The sequence below is a fragment of the Adiantum capillus-veneris genome, chromosome 29 (assembly GCF_014529385.1).
Source record: "Adiantum capillus-veneris isolate H3 chromosome 29, ASM1452938v2, whole genome shotgun sequence".
Taxonomy (NCBI): Eukaryota; Viridiplantae; Streptophyta; class Polypodiopsida; order Polypodiales; family Pteridaceae; genus Adiantum; species Adiantum capillus-veneris.
Genome location: NC_140959.1, coordinates 56,532,060 through 56,543,922, shown reverse-complemented (window position 1 = coordinate 56,543,922; position 11,863 = coordinate 56,532,060). Strand labels below are relative to the sequence as shown.

Here is an 11,863-nt window from a genome sequence, read left to right as displayed (position 1 = left end):
CTACATAGCAATGACGAAAAAGGGGATGGATCTTTTGAATTCAAAGATTCAAAATTTAAAAAGAATCTAAATAACCATGTGGGTGCACTTCATAAAGCACACAAAGTGCTTAAGGAGCTTCATATCCGAGTCAATGTTGTCTCATGAAATGCACTAATTGTGGGATATGCCCAACTTGAAGGCCAAGGAGATTTGGGGACTGGTTTCAATCAATGTGAAGCGAGAGTATCTCTCCAAGTCTCTCTTCAAATGGAATGTTGTCTCGTGGAGTGCATTGATTGCAGGATATGTCCAACAAGGTCATGTCAAGAAGAGAGAGCTATTTTGAGTAGATGCGTGTATACACATACATATATAAAAAAAAAACACAAACACACACACACACACATTTAGGTACTTACACACATACTCACATGAATGAGCTTGAGAGTGTATAGGATTGACCGGTTGATAAGAGCGAGTAACACTTGCCGAAGTCGAGTCACGTGAGCTTGTAAAACATAAAAATGGCATTCAACTTATACCTTAACAGAAATTTTCTTGTTGCAAGCCTCAACATTTATTTATTTGCCAACATGAACAAAGGGTATTGAATGTAGAATTGAAATTTTCACTCAATTGGCATGTAAAAGAAAGCGTGAGTTTTTTAATCTTGTGTTAATCATGAGGAATGAGGAGTTTGACCTAGATAGTTTTTCACCATTTCTTTACCTCGGCAAACCAAGGAAAGTATGTATAAAACTTAAATCTAGCTGAGGTCACCCTTGGAAAGAAACTGAGAGTTTTGACCTTGAGGCAAGCAACCTTAACCATTCAAACTTAAGCTCCACCCTCTACAATACTTAAGGATCTTAAAGTCCTTATGAAATCAATTCAAATGTAAGATGGCACAAGACACCATTTGGCACAATGTGGGTGATGATCTTCACCATAGAAGACTCTCTAAAACACTAAGAAGGTGTGCAAGAGCGATCACTCATCAAAAGCTTCTTATATCACGTACCTTTAAGAGATTATTAATAATGTCTATATATAGCGGTTACATTTACATTGCAAACTTATTTTAAAACTCCAACCCCCGTCTAATGTATACATAAAAGTATACATTTTGAATCGTTAATAATCGTCTTAAGCTAACGCACGCTATAAGATACCCATTTTGAAAAGTCGCTGCCATGGGGTTTTACACTACAGTGAAATAAATCAAGGACTCACCGATATTACACTATAATCCACATGAAAAATTTCAAATTGTCGATGAGGCAAGCTAAAATTTGCCTATCTCTCATCACACAAGGTCTACAAGTTTGTACTTTCTTGCCTCTCTCTCTCTCTCTCACACGTGCACACACACACACACACACTCACTTAGAGAGAGAAAAAGAGAGTGGAGAGTCAATGAGAACGTTGGATGGTTGAAACTCATTGATGTTTGCTTTAGCTCACTCTCAATCTCATGTTCACCTAACTAAACTTTGATTGTAGTAATGACTTGAGGTTGCATTGTGTGTAAGTTAAAGCTTCAATGGAACACTCTTTTATTGGCTTTTTCTAAGAAACCCTTAGTGTTGTGTTGGGTTAGGAAGACTTTCATAGTTTTCACTGTATAATGGAGACTTACCTTTCATTTCACACCTTGACATGTCTTTACTTTTCTTGCATTCTATTCTTTTAGAATGCTAAAGTGAAGTTTCACCTTGCATAATTTTAGTAATTTTTACACACACACACACACACACACACACACACACATATATATATATATATATATATATATATGTTTTTTTTTTGCATTCTATTGTTTTAAAATGCTAAAGTAAAGCTTCACCTTGCATAATTTTAATAAATTCTATATACACACACACATATTAATTAGTTCTTTTTTATTTCACCTTTCATTTCAGAACTTCACATGGCTTTACATTTCTTGCATTCTATAGCTTGATTCTAGTCAATGTTGATGTTCAAAAAAGTCTCTTTTATTAAGCGATTGTTCGTCGAGTCTCCTTCTCACAAAGAAGAAAATCGAAAATACTAGCAGAATTTTTGAGATTTGTAAAATTTTTGGACGACTCTCACATATTTCATCGGTTTTTCTTCCATTTACCATGGTTTGTAGCTAGCTAGTCTCGATTTTCAATCACTGAAGACTAGGCTGAGGCAATCCTTTCCCAAACATTGATACTAGTTTAATTCAACCTAACAATTTTATCACTTTCTTATTGTTTTTGAAAACCGTTATAAGGATAAACACATTGATGTGGGTGGATTTTCATTGGATTGTCTTCTCAGAGGGTTAAGATGTCATCTCCTCCGTTTGTCTATATGAGATGTCACTATTGATAGTTAGTTATTATAGTTTCCTTATTGTATTTCACATGTTGTTGAGGAAAGAGAGTGTCACATACTTAAGCCTGGCTTCTAATTAGCTGCAACAACGCGGGGGTCACATACTAGTTCTCCTAAATTCACATGAGCAAAGTGAGACTGTATAAGTTGGACTCCCCATTTTTGGATGACTGTCCCATGGTAACCATGACACGTAAGATAAACTACCTTTGATTGTTGATCATGATGTGTAGAAAAATAAGGCAACTATTTGGTTGCGTTTGATAGCATAACAAATTGTACTTACGCAACCATCAAAAGAGTTTGTTCATACTTTTCGTTCATTCATACTTTTTGCTTTGTTCATTAGTTTAGTAGGAGTATTAACATGATTAAGTTTTTACTTTATCTTAAAGACAAAGGTGAGAGCTCTCTTCTATTTATACTATATATAATGGAGCTTAAAATTTTTAGGAAGGAGAGGGCATCCGCCTGTCACACATTGGTTGACTTAAAAGAAACCCTTACAAAAAACTTTATTTTAACATGCAAAAGTAAAGGTAAGAAAATTTAAAATGCAAAAACGAAGGGTGAGTATGTCTGCTTGATTTTAGAGAAATCGTTAAAAAATGGAATCTAGGGATGATGTATTTTGAGTGAAGACTGCAGGTAAGACGAAGGAGGAAGGTTTGGGATAGGTGGCACGTGGAGTGTATATCTGGAACTCTCTTCCCCCTTTCTTGTCGAGACTGCCCACCGACTCTCTCCTCTCATCCCCACATCATCACATTTGTCTCTCGCAAATGCACTCGAAGGTACAACAGCAATCGTAGCCTCGTAGGAATTGTAGCAGAGAGAGAATGTGACCTCTCTCTCTCTCTCTCTGAGTCTCAACTCGGTCAATAGGGTTGTGTGGTGATACCTGATGTACACGTGCAGGGCATGGAGGCTACGATCGCGTACTGTTGTAGACGGAGGTTGCCAAGCAGGGGCACTGTTGCGCAGGCGATAGAAGACAAAGGCAAAGGTTACGTGGGGATCTCGGGACGGATTGTGGGAGAGAGTTGGGTTTTGTTTAAAGTGAGAGAGAAGAGCAAGGAGGGGCGAGGTTGGCAAAAAGGAAGGCGCTATTGGTCGAGGCAGTGGCGGGGCAGAAGCCGTAGCAAGGCCGAACAAAGGCTCGGAGAGGGGGGGGGGGGGGGGGGGGGCAAAGAGAGGAGCAAGAGGTGTATGCACAGTGCGCTCTCTCTCGGAAAGTGTGTGGGAATATCCCAAGGGATCATCGTAGTTAATAGTATTTTATTTAATTCAAGCCAGTATATTAGTGAAGAATGTCTCCACGATTTCACAAACTGTTTAAAAAAGGGAATCTTGTGGTGATCCATTTCAATTTTTAAATAGAGGTTGATGAGAGGAGAAACACGTGGTTGATGCGCCCTTTGAAGTCGAAGCAGGTGGCTCTCTCTCTCTCTCTCTCTCTCGAGCGCGCGCGTGGTTCCTCTGGAACTCTCTGTCAAAAGGCTGCGAGGGTTGTGGGTGGGCGGTTGCCGACCTGCAGCTCTTACTCGTCCGTGCTCACTCAAGCCGGGACACGAAGGGGGTGGAAAGGTCTCTCTCCGCATTCAGTTCTCATGCGATGGGCAGGTGGGAGGCCCGATCGAGCAGGGGCGGAGGCCAGGGGATGTCACTGACGCCAGTGGTGCAAGAGTTGGGGACGAAAAGATATTTTTTTGGGAGAGGTTTGGCACAAAGCAGGGCTACATCATCTCAACTGAGTCGGCAATATTGGAGCACTAGTGGCACAGCAACGTCGTTGAGATTTGCAGGGGTGCAGCTGAGAGAAAAGGATGTAGAGCGGGGTTGCACGGGCATGGTGCTACAGGTCATGGGATTGAAGTAGTTGCAGGAGTAGTCGCTCTCTTTCTATTTCTGGTCTGTCTATAGCTATGAATGCAACGATCCAAGCCTAGAGAGTCCTCCAAGCGAGCACAATAATTTGAGCAGGGTATGCAAGGATTCATGCGCGTGAACGGGACAACAAGGCCTTTTCTTTTTAAATATGCAAGATTCCGACGGACGGTATCTTGATCATTAATTAATTGAGTTTTGAGAATGGACCCCTTTTTATAGTACTGGATTGGACTTGGACGTCGTTAGATAGTATCTCATGAGATGCTTGATCATTAATTAATTGAGTTTTGAGAATGGACCCCTTTTTATAGTACTGGATTGGACTTGGACGTCGTTAGATAGTATCTCATGAGATGCTCTCAAGTGAAAAAGCTGGGGGAAGAGGGAGAGACAGAAAGACATGCCATATGGAAAGAGAGATATTTTTTTATTATGAGCTGATGGCAATGATGGGAGGTGTGCCATAATCCATTTCCAGGTGCCTGTTGAGCTGCCGATTCCAGGTCGTTCTTCGTTGCCAGAGATGCCATGTCCGCACGAAAAGAGAGAGAAAGAGAGAGGGAGAGATGGATGGATTCTTTGATGCAGAATTCTTTGCAACGATCGATACTCACTCCCATTGTGCTGCTTTCTGTGTGCTATCCGATCTCGGCCACCAAACCCTGCGAGGTCACTCACTCTCAATGTCTCCATGACGAACTGTGGCACCCCATGAGGGGTCACAGATGTAACGGAGAGAGGAAAGTTGAGAATGGTGCAGACGAGGAGTGCAAGCAGACAGATTGGTCCTCATAGCAATGGCGAAAGGGGGGATGCATGACAACGAGTACTTTTTCTTTTGAATTCAAAGATTCAAAATTTAAAAAGAATCTAAATAACCCTGCGGGTGCACTTCATAAAGCACACAAAGTGCTTAAGGAGCTTCATGTCCGAGTCAATGTTGTCTCATGAAATGCACTGATTGTGTGATACCCAACTTGGGCAGGGCCAAGGAGCTTTGGGGACTGGTTTCAACGGATGTGAAGCGAGAGTATCTCTCCAAGTCTCTCTCCAGATGGAATGTTGTCTCGTGGAGTGCATTGATTGCAAGATATGTCCAACAGGGTCATGTCAGAAGAGAGTTATTTTGAGTAGATGGTGTATACACACATATATAACACACGCACACTTAGGTACATACACACATACTCACATGAGTGAGCTTGAGAATGTATAGAATTGACCAGTTTGGTAAGAGCGAGCGAGACCCTCTGGAGGCGGATTGCGTGACCTCGTAAAACATAAAAATGACATTCAACTTATATCTTTAAAAGAAATTTTCTTGTTGCAAGCCTCAACATTATTTATTTGCCAACATGAACAAAGGGCATTGAATGTAGAATTGAAATTTTCATCCAAATGGCATGTAAAAGAAAGTGTGAGTTTTTTAATCTTGTGTTAATCATGAGGAGTGTGACCTAGATAGTTTTTCACCATTTCTTTACCTAGGCAAACCAAAGAAAGTATGCATAAAACTTAAATCTAGCTGAGGTCACCCTTGAAAAGAAACTGAGAGTTTTGACCTTGAGGCAAGCAAGCTTAAGCATTCAAACTTAAGCTCCACCCTCTACAATACTTAAGGATCTTAAAGTCCTTATGAAATCAATTTAAATGTAAGATGGCACAAGACACCATTTGGCACAATGTGGGTGATGATCTTCACCATAGAAGACTCTCTAAAACACTAAGAAGGTGTGCAAGAGCGATCACTCATCAAAAGCTCCCTATATCACGTACGTTTAAGAGATTATTAATAATGCCCATATACAGAGGTTACAATTACATTGCAGGCTTATTTTAAAACCCCACCCCCCTCTAATGTATACATAAAAGTATACATTTTGGACTATTAATAATCCTCTCAAGCTACCGCACGTGATAAGATACCCATTTTGAAAAGTCACCGCCACAGGGTTTTACACTACAGTGAAATAAATCAAGGACTCACCAGTATTACACTATAATCCACATGAAAAATTCCAAATCGTCTATGAGGCAAGCTAAAATTTGCCCAGAATCTTCCAAACTTTAGCCTGGAGAAACTGAACCAAGTGTCGGATTTCCATAAATACCGATAGGAACACACATTGGTAATGGCAGACTATTTATCTTCTCCAAACAACACTCTCTCTTTGCATACTAAGGAGTCCAACCTCTTCGAGAAAACGCCCTTTATTTCACAAAGCAATAACGGTAAATGCCAACAGCAGCGTATGGATGAGGATGATGATAGCACCTGCATAGTTCACCAATGCTATCAAGTGTGTCGAACTAGACGTCGATGTGCAGTTGGAGAATATGGCATCCATATAATGAATATCAAGAGGTGGGGAATGTTGATAAAGGAATGTGTGAGAGGCATTCGGGGCTAGGGATGCTCCTGGAAGAAGTAGGCAAATGCCATCGCCTCCAATGCTAAGATCTGTCGCATTCACGAGAGCTTGGGTCCATTCGGAACCACACACTAGTCGTATGTCTGTGGCAAAGCATGCACATTCTACAGTTGCTGTGAAGGCAGTGATTGGATGATTAAACTGCAAGTCGCGCTGCTCTATTAAAATGGAGCTCTTCCCTTGGCACGTCGCTTCCTCGTCGCTTCCTGCATCTGATCGGTAAAAAAAAAGACCTGCATTTAAAAGAATAGAGTGTGCATCTCTGTTTGTTATCTTCAGAAACAAGATTTCAAATGTTTCTAAGGTTTGCTGAAAATCGAACAATTCAATACAAACAAAAACATCCGCAACCTGCATACCGAATATCCTGACACAAAATAGTATTATTTCATGAACTAAAACCTTTACTAGACCATTGAGTGTGCCTCCCAATTTCATTCAACTTGTTCCCATTTACTCTCGAGCTTTGTCAAAAATTTCTGGCACCCCATCTCAATGGCCAAAATCTCTGCAATAGAAAGGGCTGGAGCCACTAAGGTAAAGAACAGAAACATAATCAAGGGGTCCGTGCGTATTGCGCATTGTGCATACTCTGCTTCTCATCACCTCAACTCAAAACTCATGAATTATTGAACAGCCTTTCTGCTTATGCATGTGATTGTGTCGCTTCCAATCTTTGAGAACTGGCATACACACCTTATCCTTACTATGGCAGATTCATCCTATGGCTGGTTCAAATCAGGAAGAGGAAGGGAGGAGGGGCAGAGGTGCGTTTGCGGATGGGGCACACACATATTGGCAGAAGGAAACCCTCCGCTACTGCCAGGCCCACCATCTCTCTTTGGAACAGAGTCTACCATCCCAGCCCTACACCAAGTTCTGCCTCTCAACCACTGAGGGTGTCCCTCTCCTAAATTTCCTGCATACTTTCATGTTCAATCACATCTAAAACCCGTTCTTTTTGAAACTGCCCTCCCTAACAAGACGTATCATCATGTAGCTCCATACGCATAATGATGCCTGCTTCTACACACGAAAAAAACTCCAAAAGTCTGCATTCGTGATGATTACAACAGAGGGAATTCTAAACCAAATGCGCTCAATCATGCAGAAATGAGAAAGGAATGCAGAAAGGTACCAGCTTGCAGGAAGATGAAGATGCAGATTAGAGCGCGAGGGAGGAGGGAGGTGCTGTGCATGGTGGAAATGGCATGCACATGCAGAGATGGGGAGTAGTTACCGTCAAAGTTCAGAGAGTAACTTCGAGGATGTTTCTTCTTGACTCGAAAGCTCCCGCAGTCCCGGCCTGGTCAATAACTTCCCAACTCCAACATATGACTTTCAAACTTGTCCTAAAAGGAAGGCTTCAGAAAACTTTTGTTGGTGGCCCACCTTTAGGACTAAAGAACAGGGGGTTTTCAGTGAAGATCCCGTCATGGGATCCACGGCGAGGAGTTACGCACATAAAATACGAGGTAGGTTTGATCGTCCGATTTTAAACAAACGTGTTCGAGTTAACTTCTTCTGTCTTAGTTTACTTTTCCTTGTAGGAGTTTATCTTATATAGTTTATTTTTCGCCTTTGTGACAACGAAATGCATGCGCATGCATGGTTAGCTCACCGAATTTCCATGGTTAAGATTGTGGGTTCAAACCTTGGGGGGGACGTTGACCTCACTTTTTTGTTGGACGTTGATTGTCCTCGAGATTCTCGCATGCTACGTCTGTCGGTCGATCCCATGACGAGGCCTTCATTGAAGCCCCCGTGCCCTTTAGTCACGTGGGTGACCCACGCCATGCTTTCCATTCAAACTTGGACTCGCTCGGAGGTATCCAATATCTGTCTAGTTGTTCTATCACTCTATTGACCAACAGTCTTTCCGTCCCACTCAGGTGAAACCGGGAGGTCAGTTGTGTCTTTCTTTTGTATTGGTGTCATACTGCTCTTTCTCTTCCTCTCGTACCCTGTCTCTATTGCACACCATCTCAAGTCGCCATGGTCTCTCTTCGTTGGCACCCTACATAGCCACGTTGCCCCTACAACTGGTATCAGAGAATTTGTGCTCTTAGGCGGCAGATTTGGCGGCACTGAAGAAGGGAATTTCAAAAGGCATGCAGAACCAAGCCTCGTCGTCCTCCTCCTCCACCTAGGCAGTTGTGCAGAGCCGGAGGCAAACCTAGGCGGTGGCACCTACAGAGCGTATCAAAATGCCATCTAGAGCAGGTGACAAGGAGCACAATTAACTATGGCATATCAAAACACTGTTATTCTTAAGCAGTGAAATCCCACAGCGGTTCTTCACATTGCCTCTCAATGTTAGGAAAATTGAAGTATCAAATCAATCTCATCACCTAACCTCCCAAATATAGGTTGGCACACATTTCCTTTTCATCGGAATCAAGCAAGATACTAGTGGGCCGACGCTTTAAGTGACAAGTAAAAAGAGGAGGAGGGGGGGGGGGGTGTAGGGTATTTAAACAGATGGCAGGGTTGGATGGGGAGCAGCACCACGTGGCAACACGAGACATGTGAGGCAAACAAAGGGGCGCATGTGCCACCTGAGGTAGAGAACATCGATTGGAGCTGCAACATTTTTTCGTAATATCTCCAAGCTCGCATTTGTAGCTACCAGGTCATGGCATCAAATTGGCTCAGCTCGAATAATTGCTCTATAGGGTCCGTTCTTGAGCTCGACCGTGAGGGTCTGCATTGCCAAATGAAATGCCCCCACTCATGCTTTCACCCTAAGACGTCCCTATCTAATTCGGTACAACTTTAGCTAAGTTTGAGGGAACGAGATTTTATACCTACAAGAGATAAAAGTTCAATTCCATCTCACCAAAGAGAGGCTTTGCTATTACTTTTTCAAGAGAGAGGGTTTAGAGAACATGACAGCAGTTGAGGACCGGATTTATGTGGTTCTTCCATCAAGAGAGACTTGGTACCATACAATCTTTGTGTTCCTTGTGACCTAGGTGATGCAATCAAGATGGAAAGCTTAATGAAGCAATACAAGAAGGCGCTTATTTGCAATCAATAAGGTTTAGGATCAATCCACAATGCATTGCTCTTGATGAGGTAGCTTTGTCTACTTCATGGAGTAGCTCTCAACCAAGTGGATTTCTTAAATGGAAAGGGAAGAGTTATTGCCCTTGTGCACAAGAAGTAAGAGGAAAAGTTTTGGATGATTTCCATGATAGTCCTCGTCTAGGCCATCCTAGCATAGATAAAGCTTTACAGTTACTAAAGCACACATTTTGGTGGCCGCATCTCAAGTGATAAGTCCACACGTATTTCGCAGAATGTTTTAAGTGTCAGGTTAACAAAGCAAAAAGAGTTAAGGCACATGGGTTGTTACAACCTTTACAGATTCCAAAATATAATTAGCAAAGTATTTTTATGGACTTCATAGTGGAACTACCAAGAACTCAAAGAGCCAAGTACTCTATTTTGCTAATGGTTGATCGTTTGAGCACGATGGGTCATTTTATTCCTACTGTAGAGACTATGGTAGCTCCACATGTCACATTTATTTATTCAAAACATTTTTGGACTTCATGGATTACCTCAATCCATTTTTTCTTACAATATCAAAAGTTCACATAATATTTTTGGCAACAAGTGTTCGCTAAGTTGAATGTCACTTTAAGTATGAGTAGCGATGATCACCCTAAAATCGATGGTCAAATAGAAAGCGTGATCAGATTTTAGAAGATTTGTTAAGAACATATATATTTGACAAGCAAACACATTGGGATACTTATCTTTAATTGTTGGAATTTTCTTATAATAACCGTCCACAACGAGCTACAAGATTTACACCATTTGAAATGAATTACGGTATGACTCCTCTAGCTCTAGGAACTTTAGGTTCTTAGGATAGTTGCCCTATTGTCGCTGTTACCATATACATGTGGTAGTGATGTGTGTGAACACGCTAGGACCACCGGGGCATTTTTTCCCTCTTTAGGAGGTTTTTTCCCCCGAGCATTGTATATACGCCCATCACTCTAGGGCTATCTATCTTTCCATTGCATACTAAGTAACACACTCTCTATTGTGTGCCTTGAGCTTCCTTCGTCTTCTCCAAGCTGTGTGCGTTTCTCTGCAACCCTAATTCCAACAATTGGTATCAGAGCAGGTTGCGTCCTCCCGGGCTTAGTCGCCAGTTGCTCCAGCACACGCCTGCTCACTTTCTCCGATTTCAGTGAGCTTTGGCAAGCGTTCGTAAGTCGACAAAAATTTTGGGTGTGCTCGTAATGCTCAGTCTGCTCAGACTTTTAATTCGGGCTCATTTCGGCCTTCGTTTCCACTACAGACAGTACTGCGCATGCTATTTTATCATTTTGTGCAGAATTTTGTCAGTGCCGTGTTTTGCATGATAGGTGTCTTATAGTCTTCTACGGTTTGTGCTATATAGCACGTCTTGTTCCCGCTCCGTTTCTCCTATTTTTGGGTAGTTTTCACATCAGGTGCAACATTTACCATGGCTGACAACAACACAGATGTGTTCAAGATGTTTGCTGCTGAGGACAGGTTGGATGGGGACAACTATCCTATGTGGGCTTATATGATGCAACATGTTCTTGTGTCAAAGGGCGTCTGGAACATTGTGCAGGGCATTGATGTACGTCCTGGTTCTGAGGATGTAGGCGATGTTGAGGATGTTGCAGGTCTTGCTGCAAGGATTGCTACTATTAGCGTTGTTTTGCCTACGGTAGAACAAGCTCGTTGGGATGTAAAGGATGCGCAGGCTCATGCAACATGTTCTTGTGTCAAAGGGCGTCTGGAACATTGTGCAGGGCATTGATGTACGTCCTGGTTCTAAGGATGTAGGCGATGTTGAGGATGTTGCAGGTCTTGCTGCAAGGATTGCTACTATTAGCGTTGTTTTGCCTACGGTAGAACAAGCTCGTTGGGATGTAAAGGATGCGCAGGCTCATGCATTGATTGCGTTGTCTGTGAAGCGCACCATTGTTCCTCACATTCATTCAGCAAAATCTGCAAAATAGTCTTGGGATATTCTAGCAGGTCTTTATGCAAGCCGCAATGAGGCTAAAATTGCTTTGCTGCGTAAAGAGATGAAGTCAAAGATTATGCATGAGGAAGATGATATGGATACTTTCCTTGTTGATGTCAAGGATATCAATGAGAAACTTATTTCTGCAAGTGAAGTCATTTCAGACAGTTTC

The 11,863-nt window shown here is 42.1% G+C and overlaps 1 protein-coding gene across 2 annotated transcripts; it reads right to left on the bottom strand.

The window, feature by feature from the left end:
• Positions 1-6,312: 6,312 nt before the first annotated feature.
• Positions 6,313-7,932, bottom strand: LOC147419236 (uncharacterized). Of its 2 annotated transcripts, none has more exons than XM_086505885.1 (2): positions 7,810-7,932; positions 6,313-6,883 (listed from the first exon to the last, which is right to left on the bottom strand). In XM_086505885.1, the coding sequence occupies exons 1-2, from the start codon at positions 7,868-7,870 to the stop codon at positions 6,456-6,458; spliced, it is 489 nt and encodes a 162-aa protein (XP_086362011.1). In that variant the 5' UTR covers positions 7,871-7,932; the 3' UTR covers positions 6,313-6,455. The 2 variants fall into 2 exon arrangements, with proteins under 2 accessions (XP_086362011.1, XP_086362010.1); XM_086505884.1 differs by having other exon boundaries at positions 6,313-6,904; positions 7,810-7,895.
• Positions 7,933-11,863: the final 3,931 nt, after the last annotated feature.